The following is a 24,474-nucleotide window of genomic DNA, read 5'->3' as shown; positions in this document are numbered from 1 at the left end:
TTAGCTTGATGAAAATGACTGCATATGAGGGCAAGCCAGATCCTTGGCTACTCCTGCCATGTTCCCTACTGCAGCCAGTTATGAATAATCTATTCCACGCATGTGTTTAGCGATTAATTAAAGATAAGGCCTCTCAAATTAAAAAGGCGGTGGGATTACGTCATTGTGAAATTGCTTGGTGGGGACGCAAATCTGGTTTCAATCTGAGGTCTGAGGAAGTCAGCGAGGCATTCCCTTCACACCTCTGCATCAGGGACCCACTGCTAAAACTCTGCCTGACATGTTTTATAAAAGCAACATTATGTCTGTTCTCAGAGCCGGGAGGAAGCATATCAAATCTGTTACTGCTAACAGAGGAAGTGATTTCACAAAGCACCAGCCCACTCAGTTTTATGGGAAAAATGGTAGCTTTGTCCTTCAGTGATACACACACACAGATGACTAATTCTCAGCAGAAAGTTCAAGTGAACATATTGTAGTTGAAGTTCTAAGACGGATTAATGTGCACAAGACACACACACACACACACACACACACACACACACACACACACACACACACACACACACACATACTGCCAGTTACAGCTTCAATTGTTCACAAATGTTGACCATAGGGGCCTTTTTCAATCAATCCACTACTAATGTACCAATTTTATGAAGGCATCGAGTGAGAATCAGTTTTGTATATTTTTGTTTTGTTTTGTATGTAAGTAACCAAAAATAATACTTGAGAAAAATCACCCATGCAAATAGTGCATCATTATTTAAGTATCAAAAGTACAGTTAAAAGTAACATTATATGTATATATACATATATATATATATATATATATATATATATCATGTATGAATATACTGTATACGATAGGCCGATAGTCAGTTAACCCTTGGATGTCTTCTTTTTTTTTCATTACTGCAATCAGCTGATAATATTGATTAACATTGATTCGAATCAAAAATGTGTTACTTTGGCTCTCATGTATCATGCAATGTGATTAACCGCCTACTAAAGATATCAAATCAATGTTGTGAGTAAAAAATACTGTATTTGCCTCCAAAATGTAGTAGAGTGGAGGTGTAAAGTGGTGGAAAATGCAAAGTACTTCAGTAAATGTACTTGGTTACATCGCATCCCTGGTGAGAAGTCAGTGCCCTTAAAAAGCCAGTGAATTAATGTCCCTGTTAACCAAGAATGTTCTGTTCCTCGAGCTACACACAAGCAGAAGCAGTAGAAGAGAAAAGTTAAAGCGAAACAGACCAGGCAAAGTGTGTGTACGTGCGTGTGTGTGTGTATACGTGTGTATTTTAAAGTGAAGCAGAACAGAAGCAGTGGCGATGAGACGGCATCAGGACGTTTCAGTAAATGGCCCTTGCAGTGTTATTTGCAGGGACAAACTGCAGAATTCGAAAGACTGAAATGTAAGTCTGGAGTTGCATCAATAGTCTGACTGATCCACAGCCAAGGACATGGGATATTATACAGCTTTCAAAATACTTTCTTGTTTTAATGTGTTAATAAATGAGTAAGTGCTCACTCCGGGATTGTAGCAAACTGTATGTTTTTACTGTACAGTGAATCATGGAATACGATGAAAGATTAGCAGTGTAATTTGTATAGTCATTGGCCTGTGTGAATTCCATGAAACACACATCAGCCAAAGCCAAGTGAAATATCTGTTCAGTCTTCACTCGTGGCTTCTTTGCAACATGGAAGTCTGATGCAAGAAGCAGATTTTTGAATTAGTACATGATGAGCCCATAAATTACGCTGGCAGACTGACATCTTTAACGGGCCATCATGGCGAGCATATGTTAGCCAGTGTCTTCAGAGCAACGCGTCTAATACTGACCGTGTTTATAACAATATAACTTCTCTGACATGTAAACTACACAGAAGATACATGACTCCTGTAATTAAGATCTGCTGAAATCAAAGTGCAAATACTGAGTTTTGGTATACACCATGTCATTGTAAACGGGGGGGGGGGCCTTCTTCTGTTTCTTCCAGCTCCTTATTATCATGTACCATTGTCATGAGGGTGGTATGAGCTTGAGCTGAGCCCTGCTTGTATTGTATATAGAAGTAATAGTTTCCTGCTAAGCCCTTGTGTAAATATGATATAATTGGTCGAGAATGGGTGTCTTTAAGTTGCAATCAGACTAATGAATAACAGGCTTCTGTTGGGCGCAGCCGCGGAGATGAGTAATGCTGCTGGGCTGAAAAAGAAGAGACGTTTGAGTTTTTGTCATGGGAGTTTATCAGTTCATCAAAGCCTGGTCACAATGCGGGAGAACAGCACATTATGTATATTGCCTGTTGTGCCAGTGAGAAAAAAAAATCCACGATGTATTGTTGTGCTTGACAAGTAAGTACGTTGTTATTGCCAAGTGTAACAGATCTGGAGAATTGTTGCAGTGTTGTTGTCTTGGCTATTTTGTTGTTTCTGTGACTGTGTTAGGCTTCTGTCGAAAAAGCCCTAGCCATGAAAAATAATTTTAGTAGCAGCGGTCTCAAAATCTGGGTCTTGTGTTATGCTGACTCGCCATGTTCCACGACATCATTTTCCCCTCGCACTCCGAGGGCTGCTCAGTGTTCTAATTCAGAGCCTTAATTACCATAATTGGTAGATGCAAATTAACAGCAATTGGACTTGACTGGGGTCATAAATCCACAGCTCAAAATTTGCAGAATTTCTGGCAATTCAGAGCGGACCACCGTAGGCAGGGGTGCTTAACTCACTAAGTAATTGCAAGTTTCATGAATCATAATGCTTATGAATTCCCCCTCGGCACACACACAGGCCCAGTGGGACTCTGCTTTAAGCCACTGGGAGTCATAGCAAGCGGATTGAGAAGCCACTGTGCAGCTTTGGCCTCTCCACAACAGAAACACCATGAAGGAGCTGCTGGGTGCTAATGATGTTTGGCTAATAACATTTGGAGCCACAGAAGGGAATATCAAAACCTCAATTGAAAACTTTCTCTTTTGGAATTTATGGGTGACTGATACCATTTATGCTGGTCTCACAAAAACTCTTTGCCTCTTGGATGTTACGTTTGCATTTTACATGAAGTGGTGGAGACCCCACCACAAAATTAAACAACACAGCAAGACGTTCACTGTTAGTGTTTCCTGCAGCATGTGCTCTCTCAGTTCAAATATACAGTAGTTGGGGTCTGCTCAAAACAAAGGACATGGAACGCTCGTGAAATAAAGCACATCTGTGTACAAACGTAATTTAGCTTGACTTGGCCGAATTAAGCCTGAGATCTCAATGAAGTTTCTACTCAGTACATGTGTTCGACCGGGAGAGTAGAAACAGAGGGCCCCATCTCTCTTCAGCACACACTCACAGACACATGCATACACTCCTTCCTCTGTTGAACGTGTAAGCAGACATGTATTGCATGTGATTGTTGGGGAAATGGAGTGAAAAACAGGTCCGGGGTTGTGGGTTCAGGTTGCGGGTTTCAGAGTGACGAGATCCAGAAGCCAGCGGCGCTTGGTATTACCCTGGTGCTTCCTGCCCCACCAGCTTGGGGCAGGGAATGGGGACGAGGGGGGATTGATGGAGCTCGAGAGGAGAAGGTGGGAGGACATTTAAAGCCAAGGGCCAGGATACACTCTGCCCCACAGGATCCCCTCGGCAAGACTGTGTAACACAGCCCACTGCTCCCACACTCCTACCATTGAGCCTCAACCAGATCCCACTGTGGTTTGTTTTACAACCTTGAACCACAGTTAGCCTTCAGAACCTTAGCATGGTAATCAGGCTCTCCCAAGATTCCACTTTCGCTCTTTCTCAACAAGCTCTTTTACTTATTTACCCATGGGCTCTGTTCAATATGAGTCTGTGTCCGCGGAACCCTCTTTAAATATATTTCACTTTATTTTTCTTACAATTCGTTCTCTCCTATCGTGCAAGTTCTCTATCCCAAGTCTGGATGTTATTTCGAAGTTGTGCGCAGCAGCAAAGTAAATCCCTCACTGGTTACGCCTAATGCGTCCATGGCATGTGGCAGCAGTGTGTCTCTCAGCATGAGCTCTTTTGCCGTTTATCAGTATATACATGGGCATTACCTAATGCGAGTGTTAAGCGGCGTGTTCTGCATGTGCCCAAAAGGTTCCTCCTTGAATCTCATTACCACGTCAGTACACAATCCAAATCTGCTACATGTTAAGCGCTCGGTCCTCCCACATTTCCACTTAATAACACAAATCATGATTGATGCTCTGCCCAGCACATGCATACACCCAAAGAATGTTAAACAGAGGAACATAACTTGCAATTAATTGTCCATTTGTAAATGTGTGTCTGCATATCTTCTGTTCAATGGAATTTGGAACATCATTTTTTTTTTTTTCTTTCCCTCAGTGATGAAGTACCAGTGAATCGCTCTTTCCAAGTCCTGCATTCTACATACATAACACTGCCATGGCTTCACTATTTTGTCTGCTGTTTCCCACTGGAGGGCTTGAATTGGATGGAGGCTTTGACTTTGAGCCATAATAACGTTGGAAGGGAGCCCTCATATTTCAGCTCTGATGCGAAATCGGGCCAGTGGCTTTTCAGACTCAAATTGGGTTTAAATTGTGTCAGAGGAGGGAGAAATGTTTTTTAAAATAATAGCCATGAATGCCATGAAGCAGAGCGTTCTTACTGCAGAGCTTTTGATCCGTTTTTATAAATAGCAGAATTTTGTCGTAAAAAATAATGTTTCTGTGGTCTTTTCCTGCAATTAAAATAAGGTTGGCTCAGGAACAAGGGCAAAAACTAAGTACTTGTGTTTGAGAAAAATGTCTCTCCCCGCTCTCTCCCTTCCCCTCCCTCCCCTTGCCTTCCTCATCTGTAAAAGCATGTCATTTATGACTTGTTATTTTCACTTTGCTCCATCTTTTCCACATGGTGGTGGCAGGCAGATGTCTGATAATGGCATGTGAGACCCAGCAGAAGGGTGTGTTCCACCTGCCTCGCTCTGTATGTTTTTAGTTCATCCGTGTGTATGGTGGGCAGAGCAAGTGCCGTGCTTTCCCAATGCATTCTCTGATTCCTCTTGGCCAAGCGGTGTGGTCTTCACATGACCAATCAAATATGTCAAGCCTCCAGTGTTTTCCCCCCACATGTACAGCAAGAAAGTCTGGCTTCAATTATTATTGCTCCCCAAGGGGAACTTCCAAAATTCCTCCCCTCCTCATTTGTCAGAAATGAAGCTCTCTCGTTTCCTGCGATTGGCTGAAATATGTCTTTTGATATTAAATCACAAAGGTTTCCACTGGCTGCATGACCAAGACAAATGTTTATCATATTTATTTATGTCATTGGAGATGACCCTGCAGCTCAGCAATGCAGAGACTTGGCTGCAGACTCCCATGTTATGTTGATTGTGAGTAAGAGAGTCTCCTAAATAAGCTGAAGTTAAGAGATAATTTGGAAAGCACATGAGGTAACTGTGGTTTGTTTAATGTGAAAAATACAGTTTGGGGTTGGGGAGGGTGATGGAGGTACTGTTACAAAAGCCCTAATGAATCTAGACTGACACATCCCACCCAAACCTTACAGGGCTCTTGGTTTGATTTATATTATACTCTGTTGATAAATGTGGTTCCAAATGTTGATTAAGGATCTGTTTCACTTGTTTGTATGTCAACAAATCCAACTAAATCCAGTTATACACCTCTGATCTCCCATTGCCATTGCTTTTGTATTCAGTGCTTATTGTCATAACATCACGCTCTGGTAGAGGCCTTTCCAGTGTGGCTAAGGGAGGGAAACGCTATATGAAAATTGCCATTGACGTTGCTGAAACAAATAGGACTACTCAAGCTGCCGCTACATCTGTAGCCGTTTTAAACCCTTATTTATACCATTTAAGCTCTCATTTGAATTCACCAGCACAAATAAACATATCATAACGAACCAAAAGCCCTGATGTCATATGCAGATGTTGAATTTTGATTACTTCTTTTGCCTCGTGAATTCGTCAGGATCTTGTCTCTCAAAGGCAAAATACATGACATCATTTTTTCTTGGCGCTCAACTGACGGTGTTTGCTCATTTAGCTGTAGCAGTTTCGACTACAGAGACGGCATTGCCTGCTCCTGACATATCTCTACATCTCTTCTACTAACTTATTACAGTTTGTGTATACTGCAGAAGTCCTGTGTTTCTGGAGACAGAAATAGAAAGAGAGAGGCAGTAAGAGCCCCAGTCTCTAGACTACTGTGCTGTCCAGCCAGGGGTTCAAGCAGTGTTTACTGCCAATGATAAGCTGGCATAAATCAGAACTTTATAAAAAGCAAATGATTTCACCTGAGGCCTGGGGTTATTTATCGGAGCCCTGTCTGTACAAGTACCAGAGGCTTTGATTTAGTCATAAATCATTCTGTAAGAAACTTTTGCTGCTAAACCACTGAGTGGGCAGAGGGAAGAAAGAAGTCAGCAGTGGTTAGGGGCTCCTGCCAGAAGCTCTTTACTGGTTCAGTATAACAGACTACCTGCTCTACTCCTGGAGTCATGTACTTCATTGTAATTGACTATATAAAGTACAGCCCAACTGTGACCCCCACAACAATAAATAAAATCTATGAATGTTTTATACATCAAGTTAGTTTTGCTAAGACACATATTTTTTGAACGTGTATGTGCGATACCCACTGCAATATGTTGTCAACCTGAACTTTAAAGAAAATCTTATTTAAAGTAGAATAATTTTTGGCCCCGATGTTGCAAAGACAGCTTCAGCAACATGGCTACTGCTAGCAACCAAGAAACCCTGATATAAGTGCTATGAAAAGGCAGAGTGTATAACAGGATTGTGGTCATAAGTAGGCAGGTGTTGTTCCTGATTGATCTTGTGAAAGAAATTTTGGTTTTGAACCATCTCAGGTCCTAGTGCTGAGAGCAAACACATACAGACTTTGATACAACTTTGCCTCATTTGCCTCCTCCATTGGCAAGGTTCCTTTTTCTGTTGCAGTGTAGAGTTTCTACAGTTACTCAAGTTGTTCCACTGTTACCTGGGGATATGACCGATGGGAACAATGCCACAGTTCAACCTCTGTTTTTCCGGGAAAAATCCAGCCCCATGGCAGGATGGTCAGCATAGTGAAAGTGAGGTTTATAGAGAGCCAATCTATACACGGGTGGTGTCATTTTTCCACAGCTGTTTTACTGTGCCATCAGTATTTACTTCAGAATGTTGAGTTTAAGCAAAAAACGTTGTCTATTTCCAGCTTGATTAAGTGTTATTTAACAACATCATTAATAAAGTGACTCTTTTTATCTTTCTTCCCTCTAGACGTGCATTGAACCTCGGCATCCTGCGTGACCCAGGTTCAGAGGTGGAGGACCGTCAGTACCAGGTCGACCTCCAGTCCATTAACATCGGAACAGCTCAGTGGGAGCAACTCAAGCCAGAGAAGGAAGGAATCAAAGGAGGTGTGTCAGTGGAGAGCGAGAGGAGCTCCCAGAACCCGGCCCTGGAGTGGAACATGGCCAGCAGGTCAGTATTTACATGTTAAGCCAAAGGGGAAGATGGTGTATGATTGTTGTTTACATGATACATTGGTGCCAATTAACTTATTGACACAGGGTTTTTGTTTCTGTTAATATAGTAAATAATTGTTGGTGCATTTTGAACAGAAATCTTGGTGTATCCCTTAAAATCATGAACATTCAACCAACAGAATTAAATTGCATTTGGGACTACATCAACAGCGCTGTCTAAACAGATTTTACAGAATGTTCTGTCATCTGTTATATATGCAGCAATCACTGATAACTACTTCCACCACAATCACGTACACAACACAGCTCTTTGCTAACTGCTAGAGCTGCAACAATTAGTCACTCAAAAGAAAATTGTCTATGTTGATAATTGATTGTTTCCCTCATTTTTCAAGCAAGTATGACAAACATATGCTTGTTCCAGCTTCTTAAATGTAAAGACTTGCAGCCTACCATTATTACAGTAATTGAAGAGTCCTTGGGTGAAAGACTGTTGAGTGGAAAAGTGAAGCAACTTGCAGCTGTCACTTTGCTCTCTTATTATTGTGACGAGCATTTTCCACAAAAGCATGTTTAGATGTTTTCCATCATCAGTAAAAAAAAAAAGGCGACAATAAACTGTTAATAACCTCTTAATAGTCTGACATAATATCTGTACAGACAAAAGCTGGCATACTGAGCTCTCTCATACTGAGGCCTCTTTGCTATTCAGTAATTAGAACACCAAGACCCATATTGTTGCATTTGGATGGATCCCTTACAATGACCACAAGAAATAAAAGTGTCATTGCTGCTAGATTACATCATTACACCCTGAGTCAGGTGCTTTGCGTATTATCTGCTGTGAATGTCCCAAAATGTATGTCATCAGTCTTGATGTGGGAGCAGCCCCCAGAGTAAGCTCCCTATCATGGAGCCTCTCCACGCACAGTCATAATTACAAACCCTGTCATTTTTTTATGGACTTGGGAGCTAAAACAAGCACGAGTGTAACAGCCTGTTTGGCCACACATCCTATTTTTCCGCTCATGTTTTGAAAGGGAACCGGTCCAAAAATCACAGAATCACAGAGTCCAGATTTGTTCCCCGTCAACAAAAAATAAGCCAGTGTGGAAGAATGCAGCACAGTGTCAACACAGGTCTGATTGAGACTTAGACCTCTCAGGTCATCAGAGCTGAGACACACACCTTTCACACAGGCACAGACACAGCCAAAGAAAGGCAAAAATGAACAACGCTCGTCTTCCCCTCACCTACGCAGGCCAAAAAAATTCAAATAGCCCTCTACGGAGCCATTGTTTGGTTTGTCGATTGTGTTCTACTGTAGAAAAATGGCAGTGGAACATGGCATGGAAGAGGACCCGCTCCTTCTTAAGATATAAAAGGCTCTTTCAAAGGTAATGAAGCATGAGGATTCTTAGTTTCAGGTTATTATACACACTGATGACAAAATAATTAGGAATTTTCTGTTCTATTTCTGCCCACCTTTACGGTGCTGGCAACACCCTTTTAGGCTTAAAACTTGTTTGAAAAATGGGGCAAACATCAGTATGAAAGAATAGCAAAAGCGATCATGTAGTCATTACGATGTTGTCAGCCAGAGTGACTCAATGAGCAAGTAAAAGGAGCTTTTGACATTTCAACAAGGAGTGGACCCTGTGGGAAGGCGCTTCTAATCATCGGACCACCCTGATCTTTTTACTCTCCCTCTGTCTCCTCAGTAGTTTTGACCATCTCTCCCCAAATCCTCATTTGTTCATTGTGGCAGCCTGGGTCTGTTGTAAAACAGCCCTTTTATAGTAAGTAGCGGACTTGGACCTGCGTTGGAGTCTCACACTCTTAGTCTGACGAGCCCATATGAGCAAGGGACTACTGAGGCTCAGTCCACTCACAATAATTTTTTCTTTTTACTCTCAATTTGTCTCTCAGTCGATGAAAACAGGGCTGCATGGGCCTTATGCCAAGGCCAGATTGTCTGACAGGGCAATGAAGTGAGATTTTGGGCTCACACTTTGGGCTCCAGAAGATGCTGAAGGCCTTTTGAGTAGACTCAACTTTCTTAAGACATACTATAGCTGCAGGTCTGGATTTGTATTCAGACCTTGATCACGGGATGACCCAACATGTAGCTTAACAGTATTCAAAGGATTGACACAGTATTATACGGTTACAAAGGTCACTTCGGTTTGACAGTGACCCGATGCTCGTGGATAGAGTTGTGATGAATCATCCAATAAGCAGGATGTTTTTAGCTTTAACATTTTTAGCTTCTTTGCTCATTTTCCTATTCTAATAATTAAGAGTCACACCAGTAAGCTTCTGTATGCTCATGCTTACAAGGTCCAACCTATTGTAGTTGCTGAGGTTTTTTTTTATTTCACCCTAACTATTACTCCTAGCTTCCAAAACAAATCATTCTAGGTGGCTGTGGTTGCCTCCTTGTTTCCCTTTCTCCTTGCTCTGGCAGGAGGTTCTGCTTTTTTGGCTTTGCCGTATCGCACTGCTGTGTGCTACATACACTGTATACCTCACCCTCAGCCACCACCACAACGGAGTCATAACTTGAACATGTGATTTAGAATGTTCCAACACACTGTGGAAAGGGGAGTCAAGTTCACAGCTTTACTTGTCTGCTGCAATCACCCGCAGAAGTACACCACCTCGGTTGTAACAAGTTTTGACACACACCACTTCCAAAGTTCACACCTTTCCCTTGTTCCCTACATCGATACCCCCCCCTTCCCTCTCCAGCTTTGGACTCGTGGCACGTTCACTCCTCAGTGTTTCAGGTTCAATTCCAGTAGTTGCGGATCTGCAGTGGCTTCAGTTGGCTTCCTGAGGTTTTGCGAGGAAATTCCAGCACCATGGATCCACTGACAGGATCTGTCCTCGTCACAGTGTGTAGTTGCCGGCGAGGAAAGACCTCGTGTCATGGAGCCGTGAACTCTCTCCATCGCCCTGCCTGTCAGCCACCCCAGTGCAGGCCTCTCTCTTTTTGTCCACATGCTGATATCTACATTTGCTGTGCACACTGTGTGGCTTTGCATGGAAACACAATCATTCTTTTCATCTTTTGTACTTTGCACCACACCCGTTCAAAGGTACACACACAGAGTCACACACACACAGTCACACACACAGTCACACAGAGTTCTCCAGCCCAGTCAGAGGACCCCATGTTACTGGTAAACTGAGCCTCACGCCTCCTAGCCTCGCTGATGAATGATAGCACCTGTCCCCTGCAACGAGACCCTCATTGTTTCAATCCCTGTCTGAAGGGAGATTAGCCAACACCAATTGGCCTCACAGATCATTTCACCTCCGAATTAGGCCTCCCTCAAACTCTCTGCACAGAGAAATGTGTCAGAAAATAATCCCTTAAGGGCACTGGTAATGCACATTTGTGTAGCAGAAGTGAATATGATATTACTCCGGTTAAGTACTGTACTCTAGGCCACCTAGAAACGGGGCGCTTTATAATCCTAGCCAACTATAAATATTGGAAGTCGTACCACTTGATTGTTTTAATAGCAGCAGATGTGGCAATTAACACCACCTTATAAAGCCCACTGGTATATTTGTTTTACTTCTAACAAATGTTCCCACAAATATGACTTGATTGTGGGAATGAACATTAGTGAAATGGAGAGAGTTGATGTGAGAAGGTCTCCATTTGATCGTGTGTATACAATTAAGGGGTGTTCCCAATTGAGACTTGTCAAATAACGTCTCACTCTGTCTCTGTAACCGTATTCAAGCTTCCAGCTCAAATGTGTTACACCAGAAGTTTGAAAAAGTTCACTTCTGGGAATATTTCACAGGTCTGGCCTGGAAGAGAAAATCTATTTTGAAGTCTCTTGTTGTGAGTTCAGCTTTTGGTCCTACTGGTTTGAATTTAAAAAGCCAGAGCATGTTTGAAATGTGTGTCTGCCTGTCAGCTAAAGGCAAAACAAAAGCTCAGTTTTGAACATTTTGTGGTTTTGACTGTGTTGTGTTGACTTGTCAGTCGTGGGCAGATGGAACCGTCTAACAAATATTTTACGTCTGGTAATCATAACACATTATTAGTAAATAAAGGTTGGGGGGATGTTAGTGAACACATGATCCCTTATGGTTGCTGTTTTCTATTCCAGGGTAATGCTAGAATGACTTCAACACCAGGACTATACACTTCACTCAAGTAAAGTCAAATAGTTGATACTTTTTAAATGAAAATGTCCATTATTTGGCTATAATAAACATTAGAGCTGGAGCGATTAATCGATTAGTTGTCAGCTTTTAAATAATTTTGATCTTCAATTTAATCGAAAAAAGATGAAAAAGAAAAATGTCTCTAAATCCAGCTTCTTAAATTTGAATATTTTCTGGTTCTCTATGACAGAAAACTGAATTCAGAAAGAGATTTGATGATGTCATTTTGGGCTTTAGGAAACACAGAATGATATTTTTTCCACCTGCCATTTTATGGACTGAACAACCAATCGATTATTGGGGAAAATAATCGACAGATTATTATCAAATTAAAAGAGTTGTTAGTTGCAGCCCTATTATATGCTTACCTGCTTGACAGGATGTCTAACTCTAACTGGAGAACCGTAAACACAGTAATGATATCATAAAAACAGAATGTCAAGTTATGGAATCTGTCTGAAGTGTTTGCTAAGAGTTTCTGTGTGTGTGTGTCTTCTTTCAGTATCAGGAGGCACCAGGAGCGGCGGGCCATCCTGACACCAATCCTGACTGACTTTTCTGTTCGGGTGACTGCTGCCCCAGCCATCATCTTCAGCAAGAATCTGTCCCCAGACTGCGGACAGGCAGAGGTCAGGAACTACTCCACACAGCTGTTTACGAAGTATTCATATCTTCACTGGGGCAACCTTATGAAAAAAGAGTTTGCCCGAGATAGGCACAGAAGACCTTGATATTTTATTTATAAAACTTGCATGTGATGAGAGGTGAATTAAACTAGTAAGCTAGCATCAAACTGCTCACAACAAGGTCTGTGGATTTTCTTGAATGACCAGGTAAAGATTTATGTAAAGAGACTTATCTATTAAGTTAACTTGCCAACTCACACAGAACCAATCTAGATGGTAAATAGCACTACTGGTAAGGAGAAAAAATACATGTTTTAGATTTTGGGGGGAACTTTCCTTTTTAGCATTTTTTTTGTACGAAATGACGGTCAGTCAGAGGTTGCATGTTTTTTCTTCATCTGCGTTTCAGAAGTTTGTTCACTGCTTACACTGACACTGCGTCCCCTTTGACCCTGACCTGTTACAACCATGATTGTGGCCATTACTCTCACAAACCGTTGTCCAGTATTAGACATTGATTATGTGAGATGTCAGAAGTATTTACGTCGTGCCTCTTAACGTACAGTAACTTCCTCATTAGGAATCCCTCAGCTAGTCCACCATGTAATGGAGGCTTTTGACCCACAGAGTTCAAACCTTTCTGCTTATACAGCTGATGTTTTCTGGCACAGCTCTCTGAGACTTCCTGCCTCTTTGATGCCTCGTCCGTCCACGCTAACGTGCCCCTTGACAATGGGTAACAGCTAATCCATAGATGCACTGAGACACACACATACACACACACACACAGTGTGATTTGTATAACTCCCTGAGATATGGAGAAACCGAGTCAGTACCAACACAAACAGGACTTTGAACACTTTCTATATTGAAAATCATATTCACAATAAAATATCTTCTAACTGCCTGCCCTTACCACACAAATTAATTAACAAAATTAATTTGTTGATTATAACCTACACTCGCTGATCTCCTGTCTATTTTCTGCTGTTTAAACTCCCATTCACCCCAGCGACACGTTCTGTAACTATTATTGCAACCATATGAATTCATGACCTTATGTGTTAAAATTACAGCTATTACCACTCAAATCATGGTTCAAATGATAATGCTCCTCTACATATGTTTTATACATTCGAAATGAGAAAAATATATTAGTGTTAGAATGGATATCGAATGAAATTAGCAGTAAATTTTATGTTTTTTAAACTGTGGGTCTGAGTAGATTAGGTTTACACAGTAGTGGCCAAATACCATTGTGTGTAGTTACTGTAGGTCTGGCCCATGTGTGTGCGGTTCAACCCAAAGTGTTAGTGAGTGATATCCTGTTAGATGTAGCCTCCAGGCTGAGGTTTGAGGGTGGGACCCTGGAGAGCACAGAGGGAAGAGGGGAACATGGAACAACTGAGCAAAACGGAGCAGATAGAGGGGACATAGAAACTAAAGAGAGTAAGAGCATAAAGAGAGAAGCAGTTTGTGAGGTCACGGACAGATCCACTTGTATATTGTATGTTTTTCATGCTCTGTCTGCTAACCTCCCCCTTTTCATATCCCATTGTGCCATCTCCCTCATTTCTCTCAAGGAGGTGGTGGTGTGTGGCCACTCTCTGGAGGTAAATGTGACCAGCAGTCTGGATTTCTACCTCAGCGTCGCCCAGGTGCAGCTCCTTCAGCAGCTTTTTCGAGACAACATGGTGGGGATGGATGCGCCTGAGAAAAGTGCCGAGGTACACACTGTAATTAACAAATATGAGTACACATCACAACCAGAAATCACATCTGTCTCACTGATAATGAACGTCTCGTTGCTCCTCGAGAGTTTCCACGGTTTGACACGCATCCATTTATAAATTGCAGCAGGGGGCTTTGGCTGTTTAGCCCAAAAAATCTATCATGACCGTTTTCCCGATACGGCACCCCAAACTTTCGCCCCTGTCTATTTTGGGTGAATCTAACACATTTAAATATTTACTCGCTCAGAGCAAGACAGTTCTCTAATTTGACCTTAGTTTACTGCGCTGTGCTCAGCTGCAGCTTTCAGGGCCCTTTCTATTGTTTACAGGACAGGGAGCTCCAAGGCGCCATTTGCGCTGTCTGACCGCTTAATAAAGCTTTCTAATGGAACACAATATAAAAATATTTACCAGCTGCGGTGAGGGGACCGGGGAGAGAAGAGGTTGTCGAATGGGATGAAATTAAGTGAGTTGACAGAGTGATTTTACTGTTGTTGCTCCTCTTAGGATTCTTTACGGGAGGATGTGAGCGCTGACGTGCAGCAACTGCGTCCTATTACTCAGACTCTGTAAAGGCTTCTGTGAAGTGATTCGGGTCGGCTTCCTCGGAAAACCTAAAATACGCATTCATGGGACAGTACAGTGGACATGCTTTGTCTATGTTACCGCTCCAGGCTTGAGAATGTTGCAGTGACTAATACAGATAACATAAGCAGTATCCTCTTTGAAAACAAGGAGCAGGGCTACACCTAAAATCACACAAGGCGGCATATAATCAAATGTTAGGATCAACATCTTCAGTCTCTTTTTCTGTCAGATTTGTTAGTGCAGCACTATAGAAACGAATGTGAGAAAGGCATTGTGTGAAATTTGCCTAATTTATTAAGTTACTTATACAGTTAGTCGTAAGGAGGTGCCTGCTGTGCATCTGGTTCTGATTTGGCTGATCTCGGAGCCCTCACCCCTGACTCGTAATGATTCATGGCTTGATTCTGTTGAGGGGCAGCAAACGTCTGCGCAGGGTTCATTCGGGTTCAAGGCAGGATGTGAAAGTTCAGCAGGCAGCTACTCTGGGAGGTCTGTTGGCAAATGTTTCAAAATTAAATAATGTAGTTGCCCCCCCTCCTAAAATGTTGGTTCTCGGGCAATGTGAACTGAACATCTTTTCAGACTTTTCCATCAACAACTAGCTTCACGACTACTTCATTACATACACACAAAACCCTCTTTGATTTCGGTTTTCTGTGCATTTCTGCGCTGAGCAGCTCTAGTCAGAGGAGCTGGGGATTAAGGGTATTGCTCAAGGGCACTGGGACGGTAGCTGCAAAGTGTTATGTTCTTTTCCCCAGCCATGTTTCCCAGTTTATCCGGGGATGGGAACAGTCAACTTTTTGTGCAGAAATTCACATCTAACCACTGTGTTATTGCTTTCCTCAGCTGGATTTAGTGAAATTGAAATGACCCGTGGGTCCAGAGTGATGTAATATAATGATCATCCGTCCATTATTGAGAATGAAGAAATGAAGAATATATGCTTGGGAAAATACCTCTGATTTCATTTAATATTCCTTTTTTGGTCACCGTTGTTGGGAAAATGTTTTACTTTTATTGTATCGGATTAATTTCAGGTGCATTATACCATGTTCTTTACCGACTCAGTTTTATAGTGGTGCCATTATGGAGAGTAACAGTATCATTAACACTGAGGTCAGTCAATGTGTGTCTTCACCTCTGTGCAGCTGCAGAGCATGGAGGTTACTCTCAATAAATGTGGTCTGGCTTTGACTTTTTTGGACACTCTGTAAAACTATTTGTACCTCCATCGATCTGAGTGTCGTAAGGCTTTGGCGACCGCATCTGTCTAGCTGCTTGGCCTGGACCCTGCAGAAGGGAGGTCAGTATGACTAAGACATGGCTGTCTCCTGTGTGTTCCTGTCTCCTGGAGTTCATTCTACAAGCTGCAGAGCCCTCTAGTGGTGCATTTAACTACAGCATCGTGCGATAGTGCGGCTCAGTTCAGCTCATGAGGGCTGTTTCTCTTCCATCACAGTCTGCTCTGCCAGCAGCCTGTCTACCTGCTGCTATCACATTCGACACACCACCATCAAATTATATCAGAAGTGTGTGCACAGACATTGGAGTTTGGACCAGGTGAAGACTTTTGACAAACTGGACAGAGTAAAACAGATGCCTGTCCCCTGCTATCAGGTTGCCAATAATTATCGTAAAGCGAGGATGGTTTTCCAGTTTGCATGATATCAGAATCTGGATATGGAGCATGTATCTTTCTCTCTTTCTTTCTTTCTTTCTTTCTTTATTCAAACCCAACCTCCCTGATGATATTTATAGTAGTTGACAGTTTTGTTTGTACCTCATTTATACAACCTGTTCAAAGGTTTCAATTAAAAACAGGTCCTGCATCTTCGAGCATCTGGTGCAGGGGAATTGATTTTGTTGTTGTGCCTCTATAAAGCATCTCCGCTCACACAGTCAACACTGTCCCCAGCAAGAGTTTAAATTAAACACTGCTCCTTCCTCGCTCCCTCTTACTTCCAAGTCCTTTCCCCTCTCTCTCTCTCTCTCTCTCTCTCTCTCTCTCTCTCTCTCGTTTGGTTCCATTCTTCTTTCCTAGGCAGTTTGGGAACAGGCTGTTTGCCTTGAACAGATTCTCCACAATACCGGGCACTGATTTCAAACAGTTCCCATTGCTCGTCACAGCTGTGTTTTATTGTCTGGGTTAATGAATTTGTTTTGTAGGGGCTTTTGGGTTCCCTGGCAGTGGTGAGGCAAGCCAGGCGCGTGGGCAATGTGTGCAAGCCTCATGTGTGATTTCATTCATTTCTGTTCACTAAGCTGTTGACACAGACTCGCATTTATCATCAATGCCCTTCAATGCGTAGATACAGATGCTGTCCTAGATTATTATTTTCTTAAAATCTGTTTACTCTGTGTCACTGTGCACTGTAGCCAGTTGCCCACAGTTTGCATGCTGGTTCCCACTCAAAATCATGATTGAGACGCAAAGCAAATGCAAATTGATTTTTGAGCGGGGCATAGGCAGATTTGTTGCTCTGTAAGTCGCTGCATTATTAGAATGTTTATCGCCGCATTAGCTACGCTCCGTCACAGTTTGACTTCGTCTCTGTATTTTTTGGCCGATGTTAATGATGATAAAGTGAGGCCGGGCTGAGATCGGGCAGCTTCCAGCAACAGGAGGCACCACGGCCAGCAAGGCTATGAATAGATGACAGTGCGGCTTTTGAGACTTATCTCACTGCTCTGTCATCGGCACTGTCACCCAGCAACACGGACGTGTGTATGCCCTCACACACGCACACACACACACGTCCAAACACACAAGCAAGCACACACATGGCCCCCACATTCTCTGCATGGTAACTGCCTGCAGCCTTTTATTTGGGTGCCAGTACTGTAATACTGCTTTATGACTGAACAGCTGACCTGTGAGTGTTTGTTTGCAGTCTGTGTGTCAGCCCTGCTATGACGTTATTTGCTCTTCAGAAAGACAGACAGAGAAGTTAATGACTTTGGTTAAAAGTGGGAAAATCTTCCCAGCAGCTTCTCCACTCAGTCTCTCTTTCTGTTTGAACCACCACTTTCTTCCTTCTCCTACACACACCATATCATTCACTTATTTGCAACCCACTCCTTAATGAAGATTTACAGTGTCAGCTCTCATTGTTGGCATCGCCGTCTGGCTGTCATGCAGTTGCCACAATGACAGGCTCCCAAAGTATTTTAGTAATGTCCCACCAAACTGGTAAAGAGGAATAATAGAGAACATTTGAAAAATTGCTCGCCTGTTGCCATGGCTCTCTCTTTCTCTCTCTCTCTGGCGCGCACACATGCAGAAACAGCCCGGGTCAGCCATGTGCTTGTACCACAGTGTTAGAGGAAAATACCCTCTGGTGCAGGGGAAGTCCCGCTCGGCTTCATCCTCCACCTCATCCTGGGATGATTACACGCATGGGAAACAGGGCTTTAGACTTCCTCCAACACTCATGCACGAACACACACATACACACACTGATGCCAGTGACACACAAACATGCACTAAGGCAGTGCCCAGGTTCAGGACTAGGTATCAGGCCTCACAGGAACCTCTGAATTACTGTTTTGAGTAAACACACATGGGGAAAACCTCTCTATCACCCATTACCTGCCTTATCGCCATTCTTCCTCTCCCCCTCTTTCTCTTTCTTTTCCTTCATTTACTTCATTTTTGTATCGCATACTGTCGTTTGATACTGTGAGTCTGCATGCGTCTCCAATTACCACCTACTTTGTCTTGATTCTACATCTAAGGCATCTTTAACCTCGATCTAACGATTCTTTCATCCCCTTTCTTCTGTTTGCCTATCTTTTCCCTGCTCTTCATCTTCTCTCATTCATTTCATTTTCCCTCTTGGGAGTGGCACAGCTCCTGGTTAGAAAAGTGTTGGTACCTAAAGCTGGCTAGACAAGTAGCTAGCTGACTGACAGTAAAGAGGGTCCCTCCTCCAGAGTGAGTCCATAGAACAGTCTGCAGATTATGACATTACTGTAATGTGCTACTGTGTGGTCTTAAGCGCTCGGGCTGAGGACACACACAAGCTGCCCTCTCACACATTGCTGGTTTAATGCAGCACTATGGACAGCGGGGTACGATGCCAGCTAAGACAAACTGCTGTTGGAAGTGAATTCGCAGGATGCACAATCACGCTGGTCGGTAGCTGGTTTGGTTTGTCAGTGGGTTTGGGCAGCAGTTGTAGGTTATTAGTGGGAAGCAGTCGATGCTTTACTGATGCATGTGTGTTTTTTGTGCACATCGTCCACACACCCAAACTCTACTGTAGTTAAATGTGATCGGACAGTGAAGTTTTTTTTCTGTCATAGATTTTAAAGTTTTGTACCGCAGAAACTCGTGAAGAATCAAAGCATTGCGATATTTGATGTTATGAAGGGCTCATTGAGTGGTCGGATATGGTCTCAGTTGAAAATGTAAAATGCAAGTCTGCTTCAAAAATGTTAGATGGCACAATGTAGGGTTTGCACAATTAAAATGCCTTTACCATACATCTCAATGTGTGTGTAAAATGACCAAATCACCAACTGTGGTGAGAACAAAAGATCTTCTTCAGGGTCATCGTCAGCATTAGCTTACACACCCACGGTATATTGTGTTGTGATGCTGATGAGTTGAGCAGGAGGATGGCTCTCTTTCAGTATCATTTTATTGATGATACATAATCAAAAAAAGGGAGGAGGAGAGAGAGAGGGGTTGAAAGGAAATACATATTGCAATCTAAAATAAGAGCATTTGAATCCACAGTGTGCCCTTAGATTGAAAGCTCATGCACACTGTTAACCTCAGTTGAAATTAATTTTAATATATGTAACCTGATTGATGGTCTGAGTACTGCTTTGATTAAAATGTATTGCAACTGAGAAGAACAGCTTGCAGATTTTTCGTGATTGTGTCGCCCCTTTGGTCTTCTTCTAAGCACCTGGCGCTCACAAGATGGAATAAGCACAATACACGATACACCGGCACTTGTATTCACATCATCTTTTTTCCAATATTTAGTTTGAAATTTAATTAGAGGGCCACTCTGTGATATGGTGTCTACAGTTAGCAGTTAGAAAAGGACAACTGAAATGTCTCTGAAACAGCACTTTTGTGTGCAGATAAGGAACATTATGAAACAAATGAAGCCATTTCTCTACCTCAGTCTTCACTCCAAATGCTACTAAATATTACACTGTGGGAGAATGGAAGCTTGGTGACCTATTCTGGCCCCTTGTATAACAATTTAGCTGTCGTGCATGTAGGAGTATTAGCTGAACGTCAAAAGCGCATAAGACGGCTTATCTAAGCCATGGTGTTGTTGACAAGCTTGGCTCGGTGAGCGACCTGGGTCTGGATCCTTGTCTGTGTATGTTTTAAAGTAAACCATTTCCAAGATCACTCCTCTTTGTGATGAGTGTTTCATATTGTCTCGTAGCTGTTGAGCTTTGAGAACTGCAGTTTCTCTCTCGACCTCCGATCTTTCCAGGACAGTGAGGTGTCAGAGGAGCTTTTATGCGCTCAGCTGGCCAACAGAAATAGGGAGACATAAGATGAGAGTTAAAATCCGAAGCATGGAAAAGGAACAGAGCAGAGAGCAAGAGAGTGGAGACAGCTTGAGAGAGGATGGCCAAATGACAGAGAACCCGAAGAGGGAACAGGGAGTAAGGGAGAAGTCCGCAGAGATGAGGCATGACAAAGTGAGAAAAAGAGACTCTGATGCTGGTGTTTGCTTTGATTGCTGGCTCTGTCCAAAGTATTTGTCTGTAAATGTGGGAGCTGACGGTCCTAAGGGGTCTGCTCTTAACCAGGCTGCTTGGCTATTATCCCTCTCTGAGGACCAGATCCCTTTCACCCTGACCTCTTCCCATCCTGCATAGTACTATTTTCCTTCGCCCTGTTGCTGCTGAGAGTAATAATAAATAAGGCTCCCTGTGCAGCCATCTCCTTTTCCATTTTGGCTGCCTTACATCTGCTAAGTAAGCGTCGTTGTCTCAGCTTATCTTAAACATACATATTTTCATAGCCAGTGTTCATCTCACTGCCCTTCTCTTGTTATGAAACCGTATCTTTTTTTTCCCGTTTTTGTCCGTGTCTCACTGACCCTCCTGTGTGAATCAACTGCTAATTGACAGCCAGTCATAACAACTCACCTTCCCTGTTTAACCCAGGCACTCCAACTAACCGTCTTCCCAAAGCCTAACCGTGGCACATTCTTAAATTGGCCCCTTGGAAACTTGATCTATTTGAGATCAGTAGCAGCTGAATTTGCTCTCTCCTCAATCGGTTTTGGCAAAATTGGCGTGAAAACTCCAGATAAAATCACAAAGGTTGGAATTCTATTAGAGCCTGGAAACAAACGGCGCCTTTGAGCGGAGGCACCGGGGCCCCCGCCACGAAACCCTGGATCGGGTGTCGACTCAGGTGAGGGAGAGTCAGAAGTGCCCCTTCTCTGTGCCTGCGAGGGAAACAGGGTCACACACCCAGGGGACCAGTAAAAGCAGGGCACACCAGGCCAACTAGAACAGACACTTATGTACACACACCACAGTAGACTTTGTTCAGTGAAAAAGGTCAGAATTTTTGTCTGAAGAGGTGAAAAGAGGAAACAGATTTTTTATTATTTTTTTCTCTACACCTGTATAAGCAAGATTCCTCCTAGAATAACAGGTGATGGAGAGTATTGGGTTTTCTCTCTGTAAATGGGATGGTGGAGTTAAATCACATGAGAGTGGCTTCACATGTCCGTGCGTACATGTATGTGAGTTTAAATGTTTACATTTGACTACAGCAATTTACAGTGTCTGCCTCCTCGTAACTGTGATTTTTCAAGTGCTGTGGTTGACTGCAGCACTACCAAGTTCCTCTTGGACAGCTCCCATTAAACTAAATATTTATCCTACAACAAAATTCACACATCATTCCAGGCTTTTTTGGATTTTCCATGAGTGCAGGCAAATTTTTTACTTTTTTTTTTTGTTCCACGTCTCACTGCTACTCTATCCAGGCCACATAGGGGTGAATATTACGAGTCCCACCATTCAGTCTTAATCAGAGTCACCCAACACTTTATTTAGTGCTTAAATGATTAATTGATTACTCATCCATCCATCATCTGTAATTGCTCGCCCAGCCGACATTGGGCGAGATGCTTGGTACACCCTGGAAAGGTGGCCAGTTCATCACAGGGCCGAGCTATATAGACAAAAACAACTGTTCCTGCTAGAGCTTCACAATATATCGTTTAGGCATTGGTTTGCAGTGTGCTCATCCCCAAAAGTCACATCACAGGGTGGGCAATGTCAAGGCAAAGGCAGATGTAGGGCAAATTAACTCAACCAAGTCATGCTGCATCTTTTATGCTGGTTGATTCAAAACAAATCACACAACATTCTTATATTCCACGGGACCTGCGTATGTCTACTTTAGTCCAATTTAAGGGTTCTTGGATTCATGGGAGTCTGTTGCTTGAGAGTGACACACAGGCTCACACAGTAAACCACAAATCACAATAACTCAGACAAAACAGGACAAATTTTGGTTGCTCAATAAAATGAACTCCGACAAAATCATCACAGTCTCTCCATAATGATACATTTATTCTAAATGCTATTCAAGTTATAACCAGCAACTTAAGGGCTCTGGGAAATTTTAGCAATTATAGACAGTTCACAGATCAACCAATTAATCAGTTATTTACAAAATAATTGAGAAATACATTAAAAATGCAATTAGACATAAGCTGCAAAATCATTTTTTTTAAGTGGGTGGTTACTTTAAGAACTGTGTCACATGTTTCTTCAAGTTCATGTTTTGACAACCTTAAACATGAATCTATGTATAACCCAAGTGCTATCTATGAATGTATGCGTGAAACGAATGGTGTCTTTGTTCTTAAGGCCTGTGACTGGCCCTGAAACCTGATAGAGCCATGTAAACCCAAATTAAGTCGAAACAATGATAGATATGCACAGATAGGTGCCATGCAGCCACTTGAGACCCATAGCTCAGATGTTTTGGATAATCAAGAGGTGGGTTTGATTTTATACCTCACCTGTTTCAGTTTGTCTGTCTGGAGCTGCTCCAGTGGTTCAGATGTGCATGACAAAGATGAATCACCATACACACACCTCACATATTGAAACTTGGAATAGTCCAATAGCTAAAATCAATTTTTGATACCGTGTTCATTTGAGTTACAGTATTTTGATTTGCCAGTACCTCAGCCAGAAGACCAAAAAGTTGAAGTGTGTGATGATGAGCTCATTTTACAGTTTAAAGTATTGCAGGTGTCCATTCCCTGCTAAATTCTGCATTGGAATCTTTCCAGTGTAGCTAAGTGATCCAGTCCTAAACACCTGAAATTGTTCTCTTCTCCCGCAACGTCCTCATGAGCTGTGCTTGTCCAATTACGCAAAGGTATTCTGTAATCTGCATGTTGTTTTTGCGGTCATCTTTTTTCCTTGTCCCCTAAGTCCCCCTCATCAAGGCCCTCTCCACTGACCCAGATGAGGGGACAGGGGGTCTTGCATCATTCTCCTCTGAGAACCTAACATACAGCACATCAGAGCCTTTGTCTCACTCTGCCCTGGGAGCAGATCCAGAGAGAAATTAAAGGAAGATTACTTCAATCCTCCTCTTCTAATTTCAGCTCTGTAAATAGACAGCGAGCCAGGATTGTTCTTGTCTTTGCGCCGCTCTTTGATTTTTTAATTTCTTTTTTGGGAATCTTCTGTGTGTGCGTGCGTGTGCGTTTGTATCTGTGTATGTGTTTATGCTCATTTGTGAACGTATGTACGGACTGGTGTGTGCTTGCATGTGTGTGTGCTGGCTCCCCAGGGTGTGGGCTGATCACAGCAGCATCGTGCTCAGTCCTCAGCAGACCACCTGGGGCTCATCTGCCCCCTTCAACCCTACACCTCCCACCCCTGTCCTGCTCCAAACATCCTCGCCTCACCTCGGGTCGCAGTTGTTTTCCCCGCTGTTGCTGTTTCCCTACAACCGCGTTACTAAAGCACAGAATACAGACATGGCCGCCAGGCAACGCAGGGAGCTGCTTCAGAAGAACGCTTTATGACCTAATGAAAGGCATCTCCGCTGCTTTTTGAAGTCTCTCAGACGTCTGTTTTCATGAACCACCAAGCTCATGCTAAAGACAATGCAGTTTGAAGTCTCTTCTGTTGTTTGTTTGTTGAGAACATAATGCCAAAGCTAATGATGTTAAGTTGAAAGTTTGGATGAGTGATCTTGGGGGCCAAGCTGAAACCTGATGATTGCTCTCCTACAATGCTCTCTGCTGTGCCGAGGATGTGATTTCACTGTGAATTGTGAATTGTGGTGCATCGCCACATTGCATTAGCCAACAAATAGAAACGATGATAGAATAAAAGAAGAAATGCATTGACTCAGTGATCTTGTGTAAATTGAGTTTTGGAGAAGGGGTAGGATTAAATAAGTAAATGTACTTCTTTGTACTCCTTTCCAGGCATGTTGATATATGCTTTGTAACATGCTTTCTATTTTATTATGCTTATTTGTAACTTTTTGTTTTGTTTTGACAATTTGACACACATTTGCATTAATTCATTCATTCAATCTAGGGACCAAAATTACAAATGGCACTAAAGCTGACGCATTCTCTGATACCACTTTCACACTGAACAAAAACCTCACTAGCACCCAGTAACATCTGGCTTCCTATCTTCAGTGGGAAAGGCTACAGTAGGCATTCATTTCAGGGCCACGTGACTCTGCAGGTAGTCACCAGTGCTTCCTCTTTTCCGTCACGATGCTATGAAGCACGGTGTAAAATGGTATTGCGCATACTCCCGTGCAGGATTTCTCACA

At 42.7% G+C, this 24,474-nt stretch overlaps 1 protein-coding gene across 4 annotated transcripts in view; it reads left to right on the top strand.

Moving 5' to 3' along the window:
* Positions 1–24,474, top strand: part of vps13b (vacuolar protein sorting 13 homolog B) — a 329,852-nt gene that overhangs the window by 205,761 nt on the left and 99,617 nt on the right. For all 4 annotated transcript variants that reach the window (XM_030393719.1, XM_030393722.1, XM_030393718.1 and 1 more), the window contains exons 32-34: positions 7,302–7,505; positions 12,204–12,330; positions 13,911–14,054. In XM_030393719.1, the coding sequence (XP_030249579.1) occupies positions 7,302–7,505; positions 12,204–12,330; positions 13,911–14,054 (475 nt within the window). The remainder of the gene's footprint in view (positions 1–7,301; positions 7,506–12,203; positions 12,331–13,910; positions 14,055–24,474) is intronic.

Source organism: Sparus aurata, chromosome 17 (genome assembly GCF_900880675.1).
Source record: "Sparus aurata chromosome 17, fSpaAur1.1, whole genome shotgun sequence".
Taxonomy (NCBI): domain Eukaryota; kingdom Metazoa; phylum Chordata; class Actinopteri; order Spariformes; family Sparidae; genus Sparus; species Sparus aurata.
This window is presented reverse-complemented; position numbering and strand designations above follow the sequence as displayed.